Source organism: Camelus dromedarius, chromosome 10 (genome assembly GCF_036321535.1).
Source record: "Camelus dromedarius isolate mCamDro1 chromosome 10, mCamDro1.pat, whole genome shotgun sequence".
In the NCBI taxonomy this organism is placed as follows: Eukaryota; Metazoa; Chordata; class Mammalia; order Artiodactyla; family Camelidae; genus Camelus; species Camelus dromedarius.
In genome coordinates, this window is record NC_087445.1 from 45,008,115 (window position 1) to 45,036,053 (window position 27,939).

The 27,939-nt window shown below is 44.9% G+C and overlaps 1 protein-coding gene across 2 annotated transcripts in view; it reads right to left on the reverse strand.

Annotated features, from left to right (window-relative positions):
• Positions 1 to 27,939, reverse strand: part of LOC105096833 (TLE family member 1, transcriptional corepressor) — an 81,295-nt gene that overhangs the window by 4,886 nt on the left and 48,470 nt on the right. For both annotated transcript variants that reach the window (XM_031449940.2, XM_031449939.2), the window contains exons 9-16: positions 23,359 to 23,475; positions 20,824 to 20,877; positions 20,187 to 20,339; positions 18,387 to 18,531; positions 17,192 to 17,382; positions 15,557 to 15,633; positions 3,065 to 3,314; positions 1,109 to 1,356 (exon numbers count right to left, since the gene is read on the reverse strand). In XM_031449940.2, the coding sequence (XP_031305800.1) occupies positions 1,109 to 1,356; positions 3,065 to 3,314; positions 15,557 to 15,633; positions 17,192 to 17,382; positions 18,387 to 18,531; positions 20,187 to 20,339; positions 20,824 to 20,877; positions 23,359 to 23,475 (1,235 nt within the window). The remainder of the gene's footprint in view (positions 1 to 1,108; positions 1,357 to 3,064; positions 3,315 to 15,556; positions 15,634 to 17,191; positions 17,383 to 18,386; positions 18,532 to 20,186; positions 20,340 to 20,823; positions 20,878 to 23,358; positions 23,476 to 27,939) is intronic.

Here is a 27,939-nt window from a genome sequence, read left to right on the forward strand (position 1 = left end):
GCGGTGCAGAGCAACAGGGGTTAAAGAGATGAATATTTGAAAAGCATTTAGAATTAATATTTTGAAAGTGCTCCTCCCCACCCCCTAGAAAAAGTAAAAAGGAAAGAAAAAACAGCCAATGCTTGCTTGGTGAAACATTTGAAGGATGTTGGCTCCCGCTCCATTTGTCCAGTTTGCTCACTGAGCTGCTTGGTGAGTGACGAGAAAAATGCTACGCTGTCACTCACCCACAGGGACGGAGCCTGGCTCTGGGACACTGCCTGGATTTCTACAGACGAGGCTGAAGAAGGAGTGAGCTGCTTAATGAGTTCCACAGTCGGTCCCTTCCCTCCAGCTCTGGGATGAAAAGCATCAGAGGAGACCCGCTAAGTAACCCTGAGTCTGAAACTGCACTGTGAACAGTGATTCTGAGTGAAGATGAACTGTGACATGAAAGGGTGAAACCCGATTTGCCTTGGATGTTTAATCAGTGCCCACTTTTCTAAAGACTCTTCTCTATTATCTCTGATGGGAGCACCGACTTGGCCAGAGGGAGTGAGCTGGTCAGAGACAAGGAGGAAAACTAAGGTGGCAGATTCCAGGCAGCTGGGCTCATTCCTGGTGAGATGACCCCTGGATGGGGCTTATTTAGTTACTGAGAAACACAGAAACTTTAAAACCATTTTGTGGGTGCAATTCATGAAATCTCCTCTCCTGACGTCATCCTTTGTTTTATTTTCTGTTATCCTTTATCAGCTGGCTCATGTCTGCATAAACGAGGTTCTAGGCAAAGCCACAAACACCTAGTATTGAGGACCTTTTGTACCTCCTTCTAATCCATGGTATGCTGCCCCTTGGCAGAAGCCAGGAATGTTTTTTAAACATTTTTGGCATCTGTACATGGTAAATATAAAGTCTGGGTGGTATCCAAGCAGGGCAGGAAGATGTAAGCCCCCTGAGGGCCTGGACCCAGTCCTGTCTTTTGTATTCCCGACACCAAGCTCCAAGCCTGGCGTTCAGCAGTTTCTGAATGAGCCTGGGGGCCGCCCAGGAAGCAGGAGTAACAGGGGGCCTTCCGACCCAGGTTCTCAAGTGGGGAGCCCCCGCTTAGGAAACCACCTCTGCTCACCTCACCAGCGTCTGGTTGTGCAGGTCCCACACGGCGATGTTGCCGTCGCTGCAGCACGAGAAGCAGACCTTGGAGTCGGGGCTGATGGCCAGGGCATAGCAGGCAGGGGCCGAGGACGTGAGCTCTGCCTTGATGCGCGGGGTGGGAGCCGCCAGGTCCCAGATGGACAGAGTGCTGGCTTCCCCTCCCACTATGAGAGTGCAGCCATCGGGGAGCAATTTGCAGGAACGGATGTAGTTATCCCTGTTCTGTGAATTAAAAAACATAATTCAGTTGTTATAATGCATGACCAAGTGGTAACAATGCTGTGCTCTAACTGGAGTCTTGGTTGTTGACTTAGAAAGTAGCATATCGTGGACACGACCAAAGCAGGAGTCCTGTAGTGAAGATCAGAATCTCATGGCCACTGGCTCCTTTGAAGCAGTAAACAAAGCAAACTCACAGGACTGCACAGGCATGTGTGAAGGCTTAGGTATAACTGCCCCTGATGTCCAACTCCTTGCTGAGTAGACAGAACTGAAATGAGCAGTTGACGCACGGTAGGTGTATACACGCTTCTCTACAAAGAAACCACTTTTCCAAGCTAGTTTATAAACCTCTGACCTCACTACCCTCCGTATTTACTATCAGGAAACTGCAGACCCACTGCCTATGTTTTGGTTTGCATTACTCGTAACTCCCTGCCTAAGGCTTGTACTGTGTCTTCATTAGCCAGATGGATCCTTGTCTAAGAATCTCATACAGCTGCTTTCTCAAGTTGTAACATGGCTGCTGTGATATTTCAGCCTCTCAAATGGAAAGCCAAAGAAATGAATGAAAGAAGGCATCTCTCCATCAAAATCAACATGTTAAAAAGGGAGGTAGGACCTAAAATGACACTACCTGCAAAAGAGATGACCCAAACATACAGCCCAAGTTTTTAGTATGCTTTAACCACTACCTCTCGTTCAAAGATTAGAGAAACGTTAAGCAATGTGATCTCAGAAAAGGTGATGAGTGTTACAAAATTCTACTATTAAAGAGTGGTGGGCTGCGTTTACGTATGTTTCCCTGTGTTTAAGTTTCACTAATGGAGATATTTTTAAGTTATTTGATAAAAAAAAAAGTAAACCAAGAACTATCCCAAAGAGCCCTTCCGTCTCAAAAAAAGTCACTCTTCTTTTTGGAAACACCCTCTCGGGAATCCTTGCCATTTGCCAGGCAGGCGGTGGGTCAAGCCAACATCTATCTGCCTGAGCAAAGTGCAGGCAGACACCCTACAGGGGCAGAGCTGCCGCGGTCCCCTTAAGGCCAATGGTATGTGCTCTGTCAATCCTGTGGTCACAGTGCAGAGATGGAGAGAACATGTCCTGAAGTGTTCTGTGATCCTGAAAAATGCAGCATGGTATTCTTACACTGCAGGGGAAGGCGAAGTAGGTGCCTGGGGAAGGCATCCCCAACCTCTCCCGTTCTGTTGAAGGCTACCCTGATTTCTTGCAGTGTGATCTATTAACTCTTTCCTGAAGTTAAGGTCATAAAACCCAGCCAGGGCTCCCTGAAAACACAGACCCTGTTCACAGTGGTTTTATCAAATGTTGACTCTTCAATATTTATCCAAAGGCTGTAGGGAAATTAAATGTTGAGTGGATTGCAGGGCTCAGAGTCCAGGCTGAGCTGCGCTCTATCCATTAAACGGGAACCCCCTTCTGAATACACAAACAAGGACAGCTTCTGTAAACTACTGTTAAAATATTTTTTAAAAGAAATCCATCAGCTCTGGGGTTTAACCACTGAAAAAGCAACAAATGAAACCTTCACACTGAGGGAAGAGGGTGGGGAGAGCTAAATAGCTAACACAGGAAACAGAATGGGCTTCCATTTCCTCATAATGGGAATAAAACCCAGGCCCCGACAGCGATTTCCTTATTGAGTCTCCAGGGGGAAATTACCCTCATGCCCTGGTTCCTTCTCACTCACCAGACAGTCGAGCTGAGAGACAGGGCTCTTGTTGCCGGGGTGGCTGATGTCCCAGACCTTGACGCAGCCCTTCCCTCCCGTGTACACGTGTCTCGTGGGGTTGCTGATGGTCACGGCGCACACCACCTCCCCGTGGTTCAGGGTGTTGATCTGGCGAGCGTGTCGGGGGATGCCGGGGCCGATGAGGGCGTCGGGGGGGAAAGGGACAGGCTGCATCTGACCATCTGCAGTGACGTGGAAGGAGTATGCACTTTTGGAGAGGGGACGATTAGAGAGAAGAGAGGACAGGAGAGGAGACAGAAAAAGCATTTACTGCAAAGCAATTAGTCATTACTTCGGCATGCTTCAATGAGAAAGACAAAGGAAAGATTCTTGCTACGATTTCCTTTTGAGATCAATATAAATTATTTACTGATGGAACAAACAAACTAAACAATAGCCAAAGTCCAGAGTTTAAAAAAAGACATATACTGGACTTTATTTTAAATTTTAAAAAGATTTTAAAATTGTGCTTATTCATTCCATAAAGCATTCCTTCAAATCCCATTATAAAACACTAAAAGTGCTTCTAAATTAATACAAAATACTTCCTTCCATGTACCTTGTATAATTGTATGATTTCTTACTATAATTTAAATGATTATTTTCAATGTTTAAAATGAAGCCCTTAAGAACTCATAATAATTACACATGATATATTTCAACACCAATAAACAACAATTTTCTAAATATACCATTTTGACGCTTGGACTTAAACTCTCTTTTGCATGATTAAGAGAAAATAATAAAAGAGATTCTCGTATGTTAAATGGCTTTGTAATAGAGACTTCAAGTTTCCTAACAATCTATCTACTCTGGCCAGAAACTCCAGTTTTAGCAAAGGCAGCAAAGCTCCCAGTGGAAAGACTACTCTTCCCAGCTTCACTTTAGCCAGGTGTGCCCATGTTCTGACCAATGAGATGTAAGCAGAAGCTGCTGGCACTTAGTTCATAACTTAAAAGAATGAGGACCCTGAGGGATACGGAAACTATACGTACTTTCCACTCAATTCTGCTGTGAGCCTAAAATTGCTCTAAAAAATAAGTTTATTAATTAAAAAAAAAAGAGAAAAATAATTTAAAAAGAGGGAGAGAGGTATGCCTGCCCTCGTCTCTTCCTCCTTCCTGCTACCTGAACGATGAGCTAGATGACTGGAGCTCCAGCAGCCTTTTGGGGCCACAAGGTGACTCTGAAGATGGAAATCAATTGCTGAGTAGGGTAGAACAGAAAGATAGAATGCAGAGGCCCTGGTGATGCTATGGGGCTGTGATGCCTACCCTGGTTTCTGAAAGCCAGTTTCTTTTGTGAGAGAGAGAAATAAACTTTTATGTTACTTACTGTTTTATTCTCTGTTGAATACAAACAAACCTAATCCTAGTACAAACTTCCATTTCCACAACTAAAATCTTAAAAGTATATTTTTTCTCTAACAATCTAGCTATTTAAACTCCACATACTAATATATTACAAATACTATAAAACATGCACAAAGAAAAGGCCCTGAACAGGATGGAAGAAACATAAGTGCTAGTATTTCCCACTCACATCTGAACTGGGCACTTCGAAGACCACTACTTTCACTTCCTTCTTATCCAAACCACCACTTGGTGATGGAGAAGTTCAACATTAAACCTTTTCTACAGGTCTGCAAACATAAAAACAACAAAGTATGCAGAGTTTCCTCCTTTCCACGACCCTCCGGGATGAGTCTGAGCCCCTTCTGGAACTTATCATTGGCGCCTTGCAGTCCCTGTCCAGATTCTAAAGACCATGGACATGAATACAGAACTTAAATTTTTGTTTTAATGCTGTCTCAAATTTAAAAATATAACTTAGTAAGCACAAAACTGAAAACTGAAGCAAGATATCAGGTTTCTACCTGACTGCACATAAAACCCACATACTTTCTTAGCTTGAAAATAAATGCTATTTCCTTCTATAAAAGCAAAGTATCAAATATACAAAAAGACTTTTCAAAGAATTTCCCCTTCCCCAACAAAGGAATCTTAGATATGTTATCTCCTGGCAAACTGGTCCCAGTAACTAATATGAAATAGCTATCTGGCCCAAATCCTTAATGTTACTCTTAATTTGAATGATTGAATACACATAATGGGAACTACACAGCATGTCCTAGGAAATAAATATGCATATAAAACAACTACAGCTTAAAGTCCTTATGCTACCAAACCACTAATCTATTTTTTAATTGAAGAATAGTCGATGTACAGTATCATATAAGTTACAGGTGTACAGTACAGTGATTCACAATTTTTAAAGGTTATACTCCATTTATAGTTAATATAAAATATTGGTTATATTCCCCGTGTTGTACTATATACCCTTGTAGCTTGTTTTACACATAATAGTTTGTACCTCTTAACCCACTGCCTCTGTACTGCCCCTCCCCCTTCCATCTCCTCACTTGAAACCACTAGTTTGTTCTCTGTATCTGTGAATCTGTTTCTTTTTTGTTATTAAATCTCCTATTTTCTATCCCACAATGTCTTTGGTATCTTTGGTAATGTATCAAGCCCACATAATATTTCAATACATGCACATTCCAGTTAGTTGAACCTACACCTTTTATTATAGGGTATCTGATGTGGGAATCAAGTAGCATTATTAGTATTAGTATTATTAGCATTATTGCTAATCAAATAGCATTGCTCTTGAAGATGAGATCACAAGAACTGGGCTTTAATTCTATTCACATTCCAGGTTTTGCGACCCAGATGCCAGGCACCATGACCTGGGTGTGAAAATAACAAATGAACGGTGGTTAATGTGGGGAGAGAACTTGCCCCTTAAAGCAAGGTTAGTTATTCTGTTTGCCAGTAATCAAGGTGGGCACCTCCAGGTAGGCGAAGCTTCCGTCAGGTGCCCTTTTAGCAATTCCAGATTTTTAGGGGAAGGAAATTTTATCTTGCTTCCATTGGAACCCTGCTTATCATAGAGATAAATACTCCAGATTAAAAGAGATGCACAAAGTACAGACGGGGAGCTGTATGCTCGTCTTTGGAAGATACCCACCTCTCTCCCAGGTGTCCTCTTCTTTAAACTGCACAGGAGGTCTGTTATCATCATACTTAGGCAATTTAAAATTGATTCACAGTGCAGCGAACTGCTGCCAGAAGCTGTGAACATTGGTTCATCCCAGGGGAAACCCATATGGATGCTAATACATCAGTCACAGGGGGCCTCGGAGGAAGCTGGCGTGGCCTGCTGTGCTGGAGAGTCTAATCAAATGAACAAACCCGGGCGAGGCAAAGGGCGGGTGGGGCTCACGAAGGGACCAACAGGAAGGGAAAACCAGGGGAGCAAACGAGACAGCCTGGAATTAGTTCACCTTCAGGAACAATAGGAATGTCTTTGAGAAAAGGCCACATTTGTGGCGCATCATGACGATGATTTAGAGATCCCAGAAGGAAACTTGCCCTCTTTACTGACTAACTGGGGAAAAGTAAGATCAGCCAGGAAGAAGACTTGATAAACAGTTTGCATTTATAAACATCTCTCAAGCCTGAATTCAGAAAGAGACCAGCCACAAAAGAAGGCACGTGGAACGACTGCATATACAGGAGTTCAGACACAGGCAGGATTTATCTCTGGTATTAGAAGTTGGGGTGGTGGTTCTACTCGGCGGCTCAGGGGCACGGGAAGGGTTTCTTGGACGTTCTTGGTGAAAAGTCCCTGGGCTACACACATATGATTCGTGCACCTTTCTATACGTATATCCCAATTTTAAAAGCTTAGATTTATGTTTATTCAAGAAAAAGGAGAGAGGAAGGCTCCTGTAGCCAGGTCCAAAGCCAGGTTAAGAGTCCAGACTCTGTGGTTAAAGGAACCTGAGATGCAGGGCCGTGGCTCGTGGCCTCACTGACCACGGTCTTGGTAATGAGGCTAACTACCTGTGGCCCGTAACGTGTCCGATTCCTGATGGACAAGATAGAAATGAGAATAAAATATAAGGGTTGCAGGGGTTGTTGTAAGAATTAAAAGGTAACAGCTGCAACACTTAACACTGTGCTCGGCAGCTGCGGGGCCATCGGGAAAGGACAGCATCGATGTTAGGCACCCGTGACTTGAAAAGAGGAAAGTGAGGTTATCTGAATCCAGGACTCTCATCTCAACCAGTGGACAAGTGTGAGGGCCAGGAAGGGGGGAAGGCGTGTGGAGGGAGCCAGGAAAGCCCGGGGTGATGACGAAGCGAGGGAAATCTGGAAATTCATGAATCCTACAAGGCAAGTTGGGGAGACAGCACTGGGGAGAGACGGCACGTATGGAGGGGACTGTGGCAAACTGTGGGGCAGAAAGGAGCCCCTGGGGCCCTGGATAGGTTAAGGGCCACCCGCTTGCATCCCAGAGGCTCAGAGAACTGAGCCCCCTCACCCGGCTGTGTGAATCCATCGCCTGCAGGTCAGGATCTAATTCTGCAGAACTGAACAGAATAAAGCCCACTGAACGTCACAGACTTAAAAACTGAATGAAATCAATCAAACTCATTTGGAGCAGGGGCCTATCCATTTATCAGGCACATGGCAGAGGTGAAGGCCCTCAAAGGCAAGAGTCCCCCAGGGGCTGCCACCTGGGAAACGGGACCAATTTCCGGGGAAGCAGGTTGTATTCCCCGAGCAGACTGCCCCCTGTTCATAAAACGATGCCATGCTCTGTGGCCAAAGGGACACAGGTGTCTCGAGTTGCTGGTTTGCTGGGTGTCAACAGGAATGGCAGTGGCAGGATCCAGCAAACGGGAAGGAAGAGCCACGGGCCCTGCTGCCTGGGGACGTGGCCTGTCCATGTGCCATTTCTGGCTGTAATTACAGGTATCAAAAACTATCTGTTCACATCAAAACCTTCACTCTCTGTTCAAGCTCTTTCCGGCTCACTGAGCCCCTCACAATTGAGCGTCAATGAGCCTCAGTGCACGTGACTGTCTTGTGTCCTAAACTCCCAGCCACGTGAACCAACAGGCCAGTCCCCTAAAATATCACATGCTGTCACATCTCCACTTTGTGCACAAACTGTTCCCTCCTGCCTAGAATAGCACCGCCTGCCCTGGAGCGCACGTCAGCCCCTCTCCCGCGGCCTGCCCCACCTCCCCAGGTGCCGAGTCTTTTCTGGGGCCCTGGCTCATCCTATAAATCGGTATCACGCTGATGTCTGCTGCCTGCGTTTACATTCGTCTGTCTCAGTCCAGAGTCCTCCAGGGTCAGGTGGGGTGACTTTGCCAGTGAGCACACAGCTGGCACTCAGTAAATGAATCCAAATGCCCCAAGTCGTTTATTGCTACCAAATCATTTATAAACGGAGGCATGAAAGGTTGCTCTGGCAAGGAAAGTGTCACAAGAAGGTGGGGAGTCCTCTAACCACCTGGGCTATGCCAGCCAACTTCCCCAGGGAACTTCCAGTCCCTGTACCAAATGTGGTTGAGAGATGGTCAGGCCAACCTCAGACGCGGGGCTCTAAGCTTTACCTCAGCTTCCACGTCCAGACTCCCTTGACACTCTCACCTCAGAGGGCTCACGGGGCCATCGGGATGGAGACACTCACCCTACACACAGACATACTGGTCACATCAGCGTCATCGGTGTGCTTCATCATGCAGCCCTGGGCACGGGAGGCCCTGAGGGCTGAGGCTGGGGCATCGAGATCACTCTAAGATGAGAACAGTGTGAAATGATGATTTTGCAGGATACTCTCAGCTTCAAGAACCGGTGAGTGAAGGTGGTGGCTGGGGGTGTTGTGGTGTGGGGTCATAAGAAAATCAGAGCCATATTATTCTGAGATTTCAGCAGGGAAAAAAGGTCCTCAGGTGTATAATTCATCTACTCATGGTAAAAATCTCTGCCAATGTAACAAGCTCTACCTTTAACATTTTTTAGAGTCTGCATAGCTAACCCATAATATCTGTAAAATCCTTTCTTTCTTCCACAGGAATTTTCCCGTTTGGCATCCAGGCACCCTCTCCAATAGCAAATGCGCAGATCAATGTGCAATCCTTACCCGATTTGAAGGCAGCATTTCTACATCAATGGGCAGCTTTAGTGACAATTAAATTACAAGCTGAGGACGTCAAAGCATTAGGATGGGAGACTTTTTGTTTCCTTATTCAGTTGAGTACATGGCCATCCTCATTTTTTAAAAAGGCAAACGCAGAACTTCTTAAAATGGATATGAGAGAGAAAATTACCAGACAAAGTAAAGAAGAAGAGTGGCCTAGTTGATGAACTTGGAGGTTCTCTGCCCAAAGTCAGCATTTATGTTTCTGAGCTCCAGGCCATACTTCCTCCATCAGTTAACTGTTTCCAAATTTGTAAATGTGCTGGGGTGGCAACAGGGCTGCTATGCAGGCAAAGATATAAACCAAGAGATGCCTGGACAAAAAGTAAGACCAGGGTTGGGGTGGGGGGAGTGTATCTCAAGTGGTAGAGTGCATGCTTAGCACACAGAAGGTCCTGGGTTCAATTCCCAGTATACTTCCTCTAAAAATAAATAAATAAACCTACCCCCCCACCAAAAGAAACAAACAAAAAACAAAACAAATAAACAAAAAATTAAACAAAGATAAATTTAAAATACAGCCACTTCAAAGCTCAATGCAAAAATCCTAGCAAAGGAACCCACCACTACAGGCAAATAGCATTATTCCAGTAAGTTAACAGACAAACTACACTTACTCCTGATAAGCAGAAAGCCATTTCTGGAGAGGTGAAGAGGGAGAGAGAGACATGTTAGCTGTCCAGCAGCTAAACATAATTCACATCAAAAGAGCGGGCCTCAAACACCAATATAATCCCAAGATATTTACACATTTTCAAAAGGTAGAAAAATAGAAGTTAAACTAAAACCCACATGGTGATAATATGGCACAAAACAGTGATGTTACTTTTAGCATTTAATTGACCAGAAAACACCCAAATATCATAACAAGTAAAAAGAAATCTGAATTCATTTCCAAATCCACTAAAGAAACCAACTGTGGAATCCAGACATGCTCAACAGAGGAATCAGAAGCAAGATCAGGTCAGGAATGGAGGGGAGAGAGAGGGGGGCCTGGCCACCGAGATGTCTTTTTGGCTAGAAGCTTGGATAGCCTCTGTTCACTGCTGCAAAACATATCTTCCTAAGAGGCAATTTTACCCCAAATGTAGCTTAGATTTTCTCTTCCCTTTAGGCTCCAACTCCAAAAAGGTAGTTTAGAGATGTATTTAAACACTAAACAAGTAGGTGGAAGATTTCTCAATTACATGTCTAGCATTAAAACACAGGGTGAAAGAACCTGGAACTAAGCTGGAATCTTAAGCCAGGCTATTATTAGTGTGAGCTATGCCTGACCTGCAGGTGCTACTATAGGAGGCAGGTAGAACTCAGCCCCCAGGTATTTATGGGGAAGAAAGCAGTGCCACGGGGCCAGAAAAACGTCTTACAGGGAGGGAGGCATGAAACACAACAAAGATGTCAATCTGTCTAAGCTTCGGGATTTTTTCTTTTAATCAGTGTTCTCCAGAGTTCTAGGAATAAATTTCTTAAAACTAAAAATAAGTTCAAGTTAAGCTGACCAAAAAATACCAATTCAATCTTGCCTTGAGAGTTTGGAAACACAGTCAGGGTTACAGCTTATAAATTAGCACTGCATAACTCTAAAATGCAAACTGTGACTGTCTTCTGGAGAAGGATGAATCACAGGGTCTTACACAACCCTGAACTCATCCCCATCTAGTCCACGCAGCAAATATTCATTTGCTTAATGGGTATTTGAGCTCTGGGGGGGCAAGGGGACTTGAGAAGCTTCAATTCTAGTGGGGAAGCAGCAGACAGAAATATACATGACGGTAAGTCATGTGTGGAAAGTGTCACAAGATGTTATAAGGGGCTGGTGGAGAGAGGGCATCTATGGGACGGCATCAGTAAAGGCTTCATGAAGGAGGCAGTAGCTGACGTAGTCTTTGAAGGACAGAAAATATTTCTGTAGGAAGAACTGAAGACTGGTGAGAAGCGAAGTTGCTCCAGGTAAGAGGAGGAGGAGGACTCTTCATGGAAGAGGGGATTATATCCCATTTGGCCAGAGCACAAGATGCTAGGAACACAGGACATGAGGCGAGAATAGCAGACTGGGGTGATATTACCAGAGGGGCCACAGCAGGAGTTTATCTGACCCTTCTGAGGACCTCTGAGCAAGAAACAGACCAGATCAGATAAATATTTCATAAAGGGAAAAACTCACGTTGGATCTCAGTGAGGATTTTAACAAACAAGAAGACCTGGTAAAAATGGGAGTTAAAAACAAAGAAGAAGCAAAGGCAAGTTTGGGTCCAGATGTGGACCCAGAATAGGGCCAAAGCTTATAACAAAGAGAAGTTAGAAGTGGGAAAGAAAAAAACTTCTAGGTTGGTTGGGAAACCCTACTGCGATCTTATATCAACTTAACACCAAAACAAGTACAGAATAGTGGCAATGTCATCTTGCGCTAGGCACTTTGATTTAAAAAACCAAAAACAATGGAAGGCCACAGGGCCTTTGCATATGCTGATTCCACTACCTAGAGGCTATGCCCTGACCCGGCAGAGTTACTGCAGAAAATACTGAGAATCCTCCTTTGACCCTCTAGATGGGATGAGTGCTTCACCTGGTTCCACAAAACAGTACTCCTCGGTCACAGCTCTTACCTCAACCTTAATTATACATTTATTTTTGCGATTACTTGATTAATGTTGCCGCTCCATCACTAGGCTGTGAGCTCCGCATAGGGTCCTCAATGCCTAAGCAACAGATCTTGAAGAGAGGACAGGAGGGAGGTGACTGACTAGACTGCAGTGGGCAGATGGCGTGGGAACCTGAAACCACATCCCACAAGACAGGGCTGAAGCAATGGACATACTCAGTCAGAAGAGACACCTCATGGCAAGATGGTCTCCAAACCATCTTGGAGGAGGATGGATTAGTGATGCACTGTGTGGTCTCAGAGGGTGGGAAAGAACAGGACTGATGGGTAAAATTTCCAGGGAGACAGCTCTCAACTCAAGGGCTGGAAGACCTTTCACGCCGCCAGGGGAAACCAGTTGCTCCGGGCAGCCGCGAGCCCAGGCACTGGGTCAGAGGCACACAGGCACTTGGTGAGGCCATGGGAGGAAACCTGAACCACAGAGGTGCTTTCACACTTGAGGCACTTTTAAGGTCCCTCCAGCCCCAACCAACTCTCCCAGCTGTACCGCTCTTCATAGGCACTCCTCCCTCTGCCCACGAGTCCTCAAGCTCCCTCTTTGTGCTGAGAGCCCGCTGTCCCTTCTACCTGCAACAGCCCGCCTTCCCTGCCCCCTCTGCCTGGTGGGCTTATTCCCTCCTGCATGAGCTTCAGCTTTCCTTGCATCCACCCTACCCCAAGGAAACCCCTCTCTTCCTAACTTCGCTTACCTTTTACACGTCTGCCTATCACAGCACTTAGCTCTTGTCACAAATTTAACTCAAGTATTTATTGTTCCTTTAATGTTCCCCCCATACCACAGGCCCCCCAAAGCCAAGAAGTTGAATATTCTCCTTCCTGGAGCACGTCCAGCACCGAACACAACTCCTGATGCACAGTCCTCCATCAGACACCCAGGAAGAGCCTCCAGCTGCCCTTCCCAAATTACTTTGATCGGTACACCTCAGAGAATGACACTTGCAAAACCTCTCCCACCTTGCTCACCCTGCCCTGGACACAGTGGTTTGTCACCATGTCTCTTACAAGCCTCGGAGGGGCGCTGCTCCACGCAGTCGGCAGACACTCGGTGCTGCCTGCCCGCAGCGAGGTGCTGCTCACTCATCTAGCCAAAGGGTCCAGAAACTCGTACACAGCAACGCAGAGTCAATTCACAACTGCTGACTCTTGTAATAAAAAAATTGAGACTTGAATTTGGCCCCCCCCCCTTCAACTGTGTTTGTTTGCTGTAAGAGTATCAATCTTTGTCATTCTGGGAAAAAAACTTGTCTGTCATCACAGCGGGTCTGAGAAGCACCGCCTAGGGCAGCACTACTTACCAGGCGATAAGAGCAGGAAGTCCTCTCACACCAATTAATGGATTAATGTGGGGACTCAGACTGTGTAGCCCACATCCCAGACAACGAGCAAGGCACATTTTTCCCTCTGATACAAATTAATTTGCCCTTCCTCCTATAATATGGCTCACCTCAAAATTTGTAAGAGAATCCAAAGGAATACTTTGAACTATTCTCGAAAGCGGTGACCCCTCTAATCCACAGAGACCAGTGACCATCTGACCAAGAGAAGAAAAGCACCGTGGTATGTGAGTCTCACATCTCTGCTCCCTCCCCACTGTCGCAGTCCCTCGGCACATGGTATCCTAGCTTATGCAGCTGTGAACACAAAGAAATCCGATGTGCTCCCAAATCAAGGACACGACTATTTAGGCTTTAATAACCATGACATCAGTACCGTCATCCACTAAAGGTGTAAAACTTTGTGCCTAATTACGTTGTCAACACACACAATGGTTACAAACTAGCTCTGCATTAACCCTCCCCAACCCACCAGCCTTCAAGACCAGCACTGTAGCTCTCAGCTCTGCCCTCGCCACCCCATCTGCCTTTCATTTCACTTTCAGGGTGGCATCTTGGCAGTTGGACACACCTCCCACATCTCTGACTCTGGAAACTGGCTTTCTCTAATGGTCAGCTGAACTTGGCCTTGTTTGCCTATTATCCCCCAAAGATTCATCAGTTGCTATTAATTATTGCCTCTTATCTCAATTTTACACGCTTGCCCTTTATCCACTCACCAGGCAGGAGGACACACATGAGCTAGCTACACTGCCAGCAACCACAGGTAAGAAATACCCACAAGCGCCCCAGGGCATTCAAGACTGGATGCAGGGGGCATTCCCAAGAACACACAACATAGTAGTTCACAGGTATTCAATCAGAAGAGACCTACCAGCTAAGAAAATATTTGCAACAGTGCCCCACTTCCCAATCCTGCTCTTCCTGAGGCGAGATGTTACCACACATGCTTGACATCTCTACTAGATCCTAGTATAAACCAAACTATCATTTCATTAAGAATCAAATTACTGATAAATTGGGAGTTCAGGATTTGCAGATACACACTACTACATATAAAAAGATAAACACCAAGGTTCTACTACATAGCACAGGGAGCTATATTCAATACCTTGTAGTAGTCTATAATGAAACAGAATATGAAAAGGAATATATGTATGTATAGCTGAATCACTATGCTGTACACCAGAAACTAACACAACATTGTAAACTGACTATACTTCAATTTAAATAAACAAATAAAAATTATTGGGAAATAGATATTATAATGCAGGAAAAGTGGAGCAATGGGAATCTGCTTTCTAAAAGCAGATGACAGGGTAAGAAATTCCATCTTTCCTCATGCTGTTGGTTTGTCTGAAGCAAGGCTGCAATAAAAACCACACAAGGATGACCAGGTAGTTGAACGAACCACTCAAAATAACGCAATATGCAACAGTCATGTAAGTAATAGCTGAAAGCAACCACTTGAAGGAAGAGGGTATAACCAAAAAAACCCCAGAACAAAACAAAACAAAATAAAACACTGAGGTCCTGTGACATGTACCACTATTTGGAAAAACCAACAAATTGCAACAGGCTTTCTGCTGTCTTCTATTCTATGGAAAGATAGAGTATTTGCTGAGAGGTAAGACAGACCCTCATATTTCACGTTTGCTTTGTACAAAAACTGAGAACTTTAGGAATTCTTTGAAATCACGTTTCTAATTACTAACATTATGGGGAACGTGACTTTAAGCAACCCCAGAAGAAGAACCAATGGGGCTTTTCAAAGTCTGAATGCTCCTCTGCCCTTTAACCTACCTCTCTTGCTTACCCACAAAAGCCACACTGTACTTTGTAACCCCAGATCTCTCAGAGTAAGGCATCTGTCCAAACTTTACTTAGGGGTCAGCCTGTGATGTTGGCATCCAAAAGAACCTACCTTTCATGTAAATCTCATTTCCCCAAAACAGGGAAAAGGTGGCACTGGGCTGGGTAAAGAGCACGTTTCACATTCCTGAGATTGCAGGTGTGTGGTGGCGTACTGCCCACGCACAGTCCCGTGAAAACCCCTGGCGGCTACCCTATATCCCAACGGCGAAGCAGACAGCTTTCTGAGGAAGGGTCAAGCGAGGAGGGCTGACCACCCCTGGGCCATGCCTCCCCTCTAGTCCCCGTCTCCCACAGCTTCTCTCCAGAAATAACGAAGCGCACAAGATCACCCACAGGGGGAAGCCAGAGGCATGACACCTACCAGGTGTCTATTTATAGAAAGTGTTAACACGTCTCAGGAAAAGACAGAAATCTCCTTGGCAACGCCCAAGCCTAAGCTCCCTTTGGAATTCTAGGCCACTGATACCCATGACTAAGTAACCACCTTTAAAACAAAACCAAGGAGTTAGAGGTACTTACGGTTTCCCTCCAGGGATTCCTGCCAGGTTTGGAGGGATCGTAGGTACACGCATGTGAGGAGGAGGATCAAACCCAACCTGGAAACAAAATAAGGCACCGCAGACTCAGTTCATGCAGGGGAGGCACTTTGTGACACCCAGGAGGACTTCTCACTAGAGACTCAGAAATCCCCAAAGCAACAGAAACAGAAACAGGGACATATGCTAGCATTTTTCAGAAGAAAAATTATAATGTAATAAGTAACATAGCCGCCTCTAAATACCACAAGACACGCTTCTTTTTTGGGAGGAAGGAAGGCGTGTGATGTATCTGTGCACTGGGAACCAGCTTCTCATGGTAAATACGTCCTGTGGACTCAGAATGTTCCGTCCGTCCAAACAAGTACAAAGAGCAATATGCTGTCTGAGTCAGGACAACCTGACTATCAGCTTTGGCACTATCGACGGTTTAGGTCAAACAGTTCTCGGCTGGGGGCTGTCCTTCGTCCTGGGAATGGCAGGGTCATTAGAAGCATCCCTGGCCTCTACCCTGTAAGTGCCAGTAGCATCCCCCAGTTCTGATAAATAGAAGTGTCTCCAGATATCACCAAATGTAAATCACCCCCAGGTTTCATACCATTGGTCTACGTCAATGCTTAAAAACTCACACGGATTCAGTGGTAGAGCATGTGCTTAGCATGCATGAGGTCATGGGTTCAATCCCCAGAACCTCCATTAAAATGAGTAAATAAATAAAAACCTAATTACCTCCCCCTCAAAATTAAAAACAATGAAAAACTCATACATGGATTCTCTATTTTATGCACCTTAAGGAAGGGAGCTAGTCCCTAGCTGCCCACTTCGCTTTAAATGATCTTGCCCTCCACTGCAGACTTTCCTACTAGTGCAACGGAGGGGGAAAAACGGTGAACTTTACGATCACCCCAAGTTATCAGCAGTAATGAAGAAGGGAGAGGTACACATGACATAGTTCAAACAGCCAACAGAAATGACTTAAGGACTTTCATTTGCTGTGAATTATAATCTATTCCCTTTTCCTGATGCAATCAAAGATTACACAATCTTCCCCTTCACCTGCACTTTTGTCTCTTCCCTGTCAAACCTGAGGCCATTTACACAGTGGGAGGAGGCAGGGCAAAAAGGAGAACCTGCCCCAGTTTCAGTCCCTTTGTGTTTCTCTCTGTTGTGCTGAAATCACTCCTTACATGTAAGCCACGCTATTGGGTTTAAAGAATAATATAAGCCCGGAAAGAGAAAATTACGGCCTCTCAAATATTTTCTCCTAAGAATTAAAGAAGTTTAAAAAAAAAAAACCCTCAAGGAAACGAATGAAAAGGCTTCTGTGAGCTACTTGAGTCATTTCATCGCCTTCCAAAAAAAAAAAAAAACCTGCTTTGGTGGGAGAAAACCAGATGTCCCCTGAACCGCTGAAGGAGGTCCTAAACACTGCCTTTCTTCATCCACAGAAACAGTCAGACAAAAAGCAGTTGGCCTTCACTTAATGAAGCAGCACGCTGATGAAGGCGGACGAGAGGGAGGCGGGCGCGGCGGCGACACTGGGCCTTTGTCTGCAAGTGCAGGGCTGCCCGCCCGCCCCTGGCCGCGCCCACACGCCCACCCTCCCCACCGTCCCTACCATCGGGGAGCGCCCGTAGGCCACCACGGCGGCGGCGGCGGCGGCCGCGCTCATCTGCGGTGACATGTTGTGGAGGCTGGCGTAGGCGGCGCCGGGGCTGGTCAGCTCGCCGTTCATGCCCGCGTGCGGCACCATCCCGAAGGGCGCAGGGTATGGGCCGGGCACCGCCAGGGGCGTCCGCAGGCCGGCCGCTGCAAGGAAGCACAAGCCGCACGTGACTCACCGGGTCCCGCCTGACCCAGCAGTTGCAGGGTCCTCTTCAGTGCCTTTCACGGAAGGGAAGGAGGAGGGAAGGTGTGGGGGGGAGCACCTCCAATTCCTACACTGGATCCCTTCTTCCCTAGAGCTGAATTTATCTCCAGGAAAGAAGGGATCTGCCCAGGGGGAGCACTGTCCAACACTTCCTCCTCCATAGGTACTCTTGGCAACACTGGGAAACCAGGGGAATAAGCAGCATTCTTGTACCCAATTCACAGCTGGCAAACCAAGGCACACGCACCACCTGCTGACTTGACAAAATGTTTTTTTTGATAAACTCCAAGATGTCTCCTCCAGCTCAAAAATTCCATTCCCTGCTACCAATTCCAAATGAAAACCTGATCCTGGATTTACGTAAACCAGAGCATAGGTTTAGGAGGAATATTCTGGGGCCTCTTTTCCTCTGGGCCCAGGGTGTTACGTTTTTCCTTTCCCGGGGAGGAAGATTAAGTTAAAAGTTATGAGTTTATTCAGAGGCTGGAGTCACCATGAAACCCTCCCTATTTCTACTGAGGGAGAAACCGCTGATTCCTGAGGGAGGTACCAGCAGAACACTGGCCAACTAAAGCAAGCAAGAAGCACACTCGGCCGGCCAGACTGGTGGTTTCAGTCAATATTAGCAAACTCAGACACACAATGATAGTTTGGTAAGGAGCTTACATGCAGAATAATTATCAGAAACTTTATTGAAGTCCCTAGGATTTGGATTATTTGGAAATAAAAGAAAAGCCAAATGTAAACAGTCGGAGACTGAACAGGGTGCAGCTGCTGAAACCCAAGGACAAACATCTGTTTCTTATCCTGGCTTTTCCGAGATAGGAAGGAGGGAGGCGGGCAGAAAGTGCATTTCATATTCACAGGGAAACTGCATCACAAGACGCGTGGATGAAGCAAGCTGGGAAAGACAGAACACAGCACACAAGAGGCGGTGCCCTACCCGCTTGGTTAACGAGGGGGTCCATGGCTGGAGGCTTGCCGAGGCCTGGACGGAGGCCTGGAGTGGCGCTGGTGCCTGGCGTTGGCATGTCGCTCCGCGGCGTCGGTGTGCTGGATTTCAGAACGGGCGTGCTGGCTTTTTCATGCTGGTATCATTAAACAAATTAAATGAGTATTATTTTTAATCCAAGCCATATTACACAATTTATCACAACAGCAGCTGGGACACTGGGCACCTTCTAGCAACTCCCTCAGCCAATTTTCATAAATCCACACAATGTTGACAGCATTAACTTGTGAGCGAGAAATGTTGACCTTTCCTCTTCCTGCCAGAATTAAAACTCTAGCTAGAGACACAGAACATGATCACACTTCTTCCTCCGCAGATTTTATTTTAAAAAGTATTTTTCCATCAGGCTTGTGGACTTTGGATCTAGGCCAAGATAGAATGATGACCACCCGGAGGAAAGTTCCCGGGCATCAGAAACGAATGCCCCGGTCACCGGGAATGTCAGAGGGAGGATCTCCTTTCTACTCTTGCCTTTTGGTGGCAGTGGGGTTGAGACTAATGGTGAGAATGAGGGGCCCTCAGTTTGAGAGGCACAAAACAGCAACTCAGAGGCAAAACCCTAGACCTAGTCCTTTCACTGTGAGAGATGTGCCTAAAAAAGTAACTGTCGTTAAGCAGTACACCACCCACTTGCCTACATAACCAGTGTGGACCCACGACTGCAGGGGCCTTCAGGAGTCAAGACAGTAACAGGGTTACAGGGCATCTTCTTCCACATCTGAACCCTTCATGTCCTTTTAATCACAGTCTGAAAAGCGCAAAAAACATGAACCAGAGAGACCCCAGCTCCCTCTGGTCTTGGATCCAACAAGCTGTGTAAACTTTCCAAGTTCCTCTGGCTTTCCTCCTCATCAGTGAAATGGGATAACTCCTCAGGGGACCATGTAAGGATTCCCTGCACAGTTGTTAGGGTGTGGTTATTGTGAGTGAAGAGATGACATACTCCACACTGTTTGCTGAGTGACTGAAAGCAAGAATGGGCCTGATGCACCCCCTTCCCCTGGTGCCACCCTGAGTACATCACCATGCGCCCAGCAACCCAATCACAACGTAGCCCGAGGACAGGTCAGTCTAAAACTAGGTGAACTGCACCACTTAAGAAAATGAGGGCTTCTCAGTACCTAAGGTGTTTGAACCATTTTTCAGCGAGGAAGCTTCAGAGAGCCTGTGCCAGGAGCATATCCCCCACGTGAGATGGCAATGGCCTGGAAGCTTGTTACCTCTCCCTAATCATGGCCCAATTAGCTGATTCAGAGGGGAGAAGGAATTGCCATGGAGGTGGAGAGAATGATGAATTTCACTTTTAAACACTTAAAATATAACCTCAGGGGGTGGGTATAGGTCAGTGGCAGAGCACATGGTTAGCATGCATGAGGTCCTGGGTTCAATTCCTAGTACCTCCATTTAAAAAAAAAGCATCCTGCCACTCACAGGCAAGCAATGAAAAATTTAAAAAAAAAAAAATATACACACACACACACACACACACACACACACATATATATGTAAATATATATAAATAACTCTCTATCAGTAAAAAATGCACACTTCAAATACTTTAGGGAGAGGGCAATAGCTCAGTGGTAGAGCACACGCCTAGCATGCACGAAGTCCCGGGTTCAATCCCTAGTACCTCTATTTAAAAAAAAAAAATCAAATACTTTAGAGAATCTCTGGCTCCCAGAGACAACTAAACTGCTAAATAGGCAAGTGACAGTTCTTATTACCTACCAAGCTCATTTCTTTGGATTTCAAAGAGGTGGAACTTCCCGAGGAGGCCGTGGACGCCGGGCTGCTGGAAGCGTCCTTCTTCAGCAGGCGGGTCTTGTCGATCCCGTTTTCCCTGGGGGAGTGGGCGGGGCTGGCTCGCGGAGATGAGGGGTCCTGAGCGAGCACAAGCAAAGGTCTCCTGATTCCTCTCCTAAAGATGGGTCTTCCCCTCTCCACACTCCATTTCCACACTAACGGGGAGTGCTGCAAGTCCTCTAAATTCGGGGGATTTGAGGGTGTGCACCTGACTAGCACCGCTGTTACCATGAACACGATGGTGTTTGCAGGCGCACCCATGAAGACACAATAAAGCAAACAATATCTAGAAACAATAATATCCCCATCTCGTGCTCAAACACTTTGCCCAGAGGGCACAGGTCAGAAAGGAACACCAGGTGCCAATTTAGGAATCCAAAATGATTTGGCAGATTTTTTTTTAAAAGGAATCAAAAGTTTGTGTTGGTTTTAGACTATGACTGTTCCTTCCATGAACCATTCAATTCTTAATGTGTAAAGTTACAAAAGACCAAAGCATGGTGGCTCCACTTCCTTTCCCTCACAAGTTACTCTGAAATAGTCTGATTAAGAGGATGGTTACCTCATTAGATACGTCCACAACTAAGTTGTCATCGCTTTTGTCACCATCGCTGTCCTGAAAAAAAAATTTTTTTTAACGTCAGTTATTCAAGAGTTTGAGGATCCATGAAATTTCTAGTTTTTGGTAGCAGACACAGACTAGGAAACAACCTAGGGAACGCCTATAGGCTCCCTTCCAAAATGCCAGCCCTGGTATTTACTACCACCTTCTCCCCTTCTCATCTGACCTGGGGGGCGCAAAGCCCCAGGCAGGAATTCTGTTGCAGCAGCACCCCAGCTATACACTCACCGTGTGTACGTAGGTGAAGGCAAGCTGTACAACTTGGCACGTAATAATGGCTCAATAAATGTTTGCAACAGCTGAATCTCTCTTACAATTAGAAATTCACATGCCCTTATCTCAGAGAGCTTTTCCCACTGGATTTCAAATTAAGAACACAATTTCATGTCATTGCTTTTACGTGTATCATCTTGAAGACTGCCAACAACTCTAGTGTTCATAGGGAATTCATAATTATAAAGACAAACTTAAACCTTGTTCCCGTAGGGTTACCAGTTCCTGCAAAAAATCAAAGCAGACAAAAAACTACAAATAAAGCTAGCTTCTGGCTGGAATAACATAGCTAGACCTAACCTCGTGCTAAGATGAAAGCTCTTTAGCAATCAGCTTGGGATATTCTGGAGATGGAAGGAAGACAGGCTGGCAGTTATACGGAGGGCACTGGCATCCTGCAATAGCCTTTTATTATCTTGACATAAAACCATAAAATTTGCTAATCAGAGGAAACCCCAAAATTGCACTGAGTTGGAAAAAGCTTCAGAAGAGCTGTTCAATTTAATGATGTGAGCATTCCTACATCAAGTTCAAGGCAGGCTGAAGAAGACTACTTTTTTAGCCAAAAGGTCTTCTATGTCCTTTAGAGCAGAGTAATACAATGGACATGTGGAAAAACAGGTTATTGCAATGGGTCTTAATTCTCAAAAAGGAGGCCCCTAGCTTATGATCTACACCATTCTTTGACTGATGTCACTGTCAATTAAGAATACACAAATAATGTTTGAGAAAGATCAGTACAAGTGAAAATATTACCCATTAGTTTTTTGTGGCCTCCAAGTCCAGCTAGAAAGTTACCCTCAACTTTAAACTCATGTCTCAAATGTTTTATCTAACCATCGACTTTCTTGCCTAGATGCCATATATAAAAGTACTAGTGTGGGACACTGGCTCTGGGCAAGTATGTGCTACATGGCTTGGGACAGGGATGAAGATCAATAACTTGGGTTCTTAGGATGTTATTATGGTACAAAGTATGGACCAATTTGAGGACCCCTGGCAAAATATTCAATCCTAAACTCTCCCTTCAGGAATCCTAACGTAGTGATTAAGAGTTGCCTCCAGGCTCTGCCACTAATTCTGACCTTGGGCAAATCACTTAAAAGCTCTGTGCTTCAGTTCCTTTATTGATGAAAGAGAGGGATGGTACCAAACTCACAGGGTTATTTTCAGAGTTAAACGAAACAAGTCTTGCAGAATCACACAGGACCCGGCACTAACTTGACACGTTGCTCAACAAAGGCTATGTATCGTTAGCTATCGGCCTGCACCAGCCAGCAGGAGGCAGAGGTCTGGCGTGTAAACCTCCACACCAGCCGGCCAGAGGTAGACACTTCTTCCTCCAGGAGCAACAGGGAGTGGCCTAATTCACATTCTACTCTCACATTGTTCCCAAGAACTCGTCCATCCTGAAACAGACACTCAGGGACACACAAGGACACTACAAGTCATCTGTCAGCCGCAATGTTCATGACCCCGAGCCCAGAGCCAATGGCCGTCTGGCTGGGTTTGCTCTCTGAGAGAATGTGGTTTTCTCTAGGTCTGAGTCAAGAGTCTTCACTCCTTCAACCAGTTGTGTGGGCTTATCTGCAGTGTTTGAACGAGATGCCCCCAACATTTCTTCCATTTCTACCATGGACTTCTATCACCACACTGCTCGCTGTGGAAGAGGACGAACTCTGCCTTGAGACCTAATACGAGCCTAAATGAATCACAGAATAGCATCCAAAAAGGCAGTTTGTGACACTAAAATTCTTACCCTCATTATTTTCACAAGACAGGCTGCCAAAGTTGCAAAGTCCAGGACAAAATGACAGTGCAGGCATTGGCTTAAAAATTGAGAATGTGAAGATGGTTGAGAGCAGAGCATTAAACCAAGGGCAAGGCAGGGCCCTCTGAAGAGCAGGGCTGGGACAGCTGCACAGGCTACATACCATGAAGCCAGCCCGACATTTTGTATCCCCTCTTTTGTATCCGAGTAACTACGCAGAAAGCCTAAAATTCAATACTGAGCCTGGCAGATACATAACTGACAGCTCTAGAGGGAAATAATAGCCTACAGTGTAAGAGTCCATCCCCTTGACGCTATTATTTTACGGGATGTGAAATTATCATTTAAGATCTTAAGAGTCCTTTGTATACTCACTTAGAAGGTGAGCAAGAAAGCAAACAAATATTATTTCAAGTCCTTTATTTACTTACATAGTGGCTGGAGTCTTTATCGTCCACCTTTCTTTTTTTGATGTCATTGGAAAACTCAGGTCCATTTCTGCGTTTATCTGTGCCTCTCAGACTGTCTGGGACCAAGAGGGAATTACTCTGCAAGACAAAAAAAAATATTAATCAAAGATTTCTTCCCAGGTCTCTTTGTACACATGAAAACCCAACCTGGATGTGAAGGCTGTTTTAGAAAGGTGATACCTACTCAGCCTTTCATTCCATTTAATTCGTCTCATCTGCAGACTCTGATGGCATACATTTATAGAGATGTAAAGCACTTAAAAAGGAGACCCTGACTATGCAATCAAACTATCCAAAGACTGGTGGATCCTTCAGGCCCTACTCACTTAAAATGTTCTTCTGTTCTGTTTGCTGTTAGAGAAATGGGAGCTCACTGTTTATATGTGGATGTGTTTTCATTCTTTCCCACTGAGACTTCCTGGTCAGGAGTATGAATGGCCTATGAGCAAAACCTGAGATCGCTCTATCAGATGTATTCTGTGACTGTAAGAGCCAAAGCAGGCTTCTCTAACAAGACACAGAGAGAGCGGGTGGGATTAACAGCATGGCTTCCTAAAAGGCAAATCACATTTTCCACAGTAACAAAGAAGGAACTCTTTTGAATTCTTTTAATTTATTGCTGAAAATAAGATTTGGTGTTCCTTGCCAAGAGTGCTGAAATTTAAGACCCAGAGCGGGAATTCCAGCCAGTGAATCTTCAACAGCAAGGCCAGCTCTCACACACAAAAGCAGGAACGAGGACTAATTTTTTCCACAAACCACACAGGATACTTTCATTCACATATGCCGAGTATGAACTGCTGACCCAAAGAAAACAAACATTTTAGATATTTGAGGGTCAGGTGACACTATCTGACATCCCTTCAATTCCCGTCTCCCCTTGGGCTAAAGCGTCAGGACATGTTACAGTGAGTTCTTTTAAGTGCAGAATTAGCATATGCACGGGGGCAATTTGTTCAGTGACGTGTTACTCCCTTGAACAATGCTGACCGGGTTGTGCAAAAACTTCCTTTCTCAAAGTCCAGATACCCCCAACTTCTGAAAGATGTGGGAGAACTAAGATGGGGGTCTAGGGCCAATAGACAACGACGTTACCTTTCTCTGTTCCAACTGAAAACTGAAGGGGGCAGGGGAAATCTTTCAGTTAGACCACCTCTAATGCAATAGTACCTACAGAAGCAAATCTTTGATGGTGTATCTTTTTTTTTAATTTTGATTTTTTAAAATTTTATTTATTTTATATATATATATATATATGTATTTTATTGAAGTATAGTCAGTTTACAATGTTATGTCAACTTCTGGTGTACAGCATAATGCTTCAGTCATATATGAACATACATATATTTGTTTTCATGTTCTCATATGGGTCCTTCTCAAAAGATTGAAGGAGGGAATACTCCCAAACTCACTCTATGAAGCCACCATCACCCTGATACCAAAGCCAGACAAAGACACTGCCAAAAAAGAAAGCTATAGGCCAATATCACTGATGAACATAGATGCAAAAATCCTCAATAAAATATTAGCAAACAGAATCCAACAGCACAAAAAAAAGATCATACACCAGGATCAAGTTGGATTCATCCCAGGGACACAAGGATGGTTCAACATATGCAAATCAATCAACGTGATACCCCACATCCATGAGAAAGGACAAAAACCACGTATTCATCTCAACAGATGCAGAAAAAGCATTTGATAAAATTCAACACGCATTTATGATAAAAATTTTAATGGTACTTCTTTAGAGGTCATGGATGGGTCTTCATTCCTAACCAGCCCGAGGAAATTGGTCAGATGGCTGTCTCTAAAAATGCCCCTATGAAAACCGTGGACCCCACCAAGGGAATGTTCTCTGCTCAACCACACGCAGGAGGAAATCAAAAGTGGGAACCAGAAGGCAATCTGAAGCCCTTTTGCCCACTTCAGAGGCTGCCTGTGAAGCGAGCTGAGCTTTCATTCATGACTTTTCAAGCTCCACAAATGGCAGGAGGCTTACAGAAAGGCGGGGGTAGGAACCACTGCAATTCAATACAGGAAAGCTCAGAATCATGTCTCTAGCACAGTGTGGGGCTGAAAGGTGAGCTGGCTGGAAACCTGAACTAATTACCTCAGTAAATGTCTGCTAAAAACTAACCCCTCTGACCCGGGGCCACTGCCTGCAAAGCACTAACACGCCGGGGAAGGGAGCAGCAGCCTGCACTCATGTGGAAACAGTGTCCCCATACACCTGTCTGTATTTGAGATTATATCTGCCCTTCATGAAGTCTCCTCCTCCAGACTCGAACCAAATGCACTAAGGGCAGGGCTGTATCCTCAACTGTACATCTACCCAGGTGCCCGGCAGAACACAGCGTAATGTTGGTGTCCACTGGCAATTTTAAAGTTCAAGTCTCTTTCCCCAGGGTCCCCCATGTAGCCCTCCTGCTGTATCTAGCACTGGGCATCCAAACCACTCAGCCGTTCAAAGACAGTTTTTTAATGATCTGATTTTTTTTTAAACGTGAACATAAAAGTAAACGACGCACTTGTTAGGAACCACGCAACTTCTGCTAGATACAGTAACATTTCTCTGGCTGGACCTGTACGCCTGTCAAGCTCTGAGGCCTCTGCGTCTCCGTATTAGAAGTTAAATTCCCACCTGAGCAGCTTAAGTGAGGACTATAAGGGCATCTGAATGGGTTTTGAAAAGCTCTGAAAGTTCCTCTAAATTTGGAAGGGGCTGGTAATTAGCACCCCTACTTGTCTGAAAATTGGCTCCACTCAGAGAGGAGACTGAGACAAGTTATGAAACAAGATGTCTCATCATATTTGATGCTGTAAAACTGCTTCACAAACAAGGCAGCAAAGAGTGTGGGCAGCAAAGGCCTTGGGGAGACAGGGGGTGCCTCGCTGCAGCCCTACCAAAGACGAGCCACCTCCTTCATCCTTGTTCCCATGGACCCTGTTTGCTGTGTGTGACTGTCCCGTCCTCCAGCCCTGACATTGTTTTCACTGTTGTTCTTGATTTAAGCAAATAGTTCCAGCCTAGTGAACCTCATTCGCTGTCAGCAACGACAACCGTTTTGTTTAACTACGGCCTAGGGGGCCCTAATATTTATCATCCACTCATCTGCTCCCCAGAAACCCAAAAGTAACCTCACAGGTTGCACTGGACATTTCATGATTCTAGTCTTCTTCCCTCATGCTGCGTATTGTCCTCATATACCATCTCATGCTCTCTGGAGCTCAGGAGTGGAACAGTCATTTTGATGGTCATTCTGAGCCATTTCAGACACATGTTAAGAATGCAGAGATTATACCTGGGTACTGACTGAATATCCTGTGGGTCCTTCAAAATTTAGGGCTCTAACCTGATTTGTGAGATTTGAATCAGAATGAGACAGAATCACATTCAACATTAAAATTTAATATTTAATCAACATTTAAGAAGAGACTATTCATGAAAGAATAAAACTGAGGTTGCTTCATTTTAAGTTATTGAAAAAGTCATGCATTCTAAACACAGAAGATAATTAGAATCAAACCTCTGAAGAGGCCAAAGCAACCTTAGCACATATTCATCCTCTGTATCCCCCTCATTTTATCTTGAGGATGTCCAGGGAGGGGAGGCGATTTGCCTAAAGTCAAGAAGCCACTATCCATTAAGTCAAAGTACCTCTGCTCCCAGAAGAGTGATTTTTAAACTTGGTTTATGAACATTTAATACTTGCACCCAAACACTTGACCCTCCAAATCTCACTTAAAAGTCACATTGGTTCTTTAACTTATTGAGCTTAACATTCTAATGTGACATAATACTGCCTAATGCATGCTTTCTCTGATCCAGCCCACCTCCTGATCACAGACACACACACACACACACACACCCTTGACTTACTTGGTTATATGCCTGCCATAACAAAATTGTGAACATAAAAAAAAAAAAAAAAAAAAAAAAGTCAGAACATTTTACAGCCTACTTTTAAATGACCTGAAAACAGTCCCAAATTTCTGGCTTTCCACTCATGAATCCTGCCATTTATAAACCAAGATTCACACTAAAAAAGACCCCAGCAGAGAGCAACCAAGTAGCCCAGGTACCCTCAGCACTGGCTGCATGCCACGTCAACCACTGTGAATACTGGTTCCACAGACTTATTTGCCGCTCGCTGCAGGCTTCTCTTCCCAGAGCCCGTATTTTGAAAGATATTTATCTACCAAATGGCTTTCATCAAGTAAAATTCACTTTTCAAATATTTATTTGTCAAATAAATATTTAATTGTGAATCAGAGTTTTCTGATCAACATGAGAACTAATAGTGTTAACCACACTGACTGATACACTCTGATTCTAGCCAAGAAACTCGATGTTTTATTTTCACCTTGCAGCTGACAAAATTTAATTATCTGCCAGAATTTTTCAAACATTGTTAATTATTGGGCAGACTTCTACTACAAATGTTCCCAAAACTGAGATTTCCAGACGGTATATAAGTTTTCCTTTGTTTAAAAATTTTCTTAAGAACCAAACAGAATCATCTTACTTACCTTATGTCT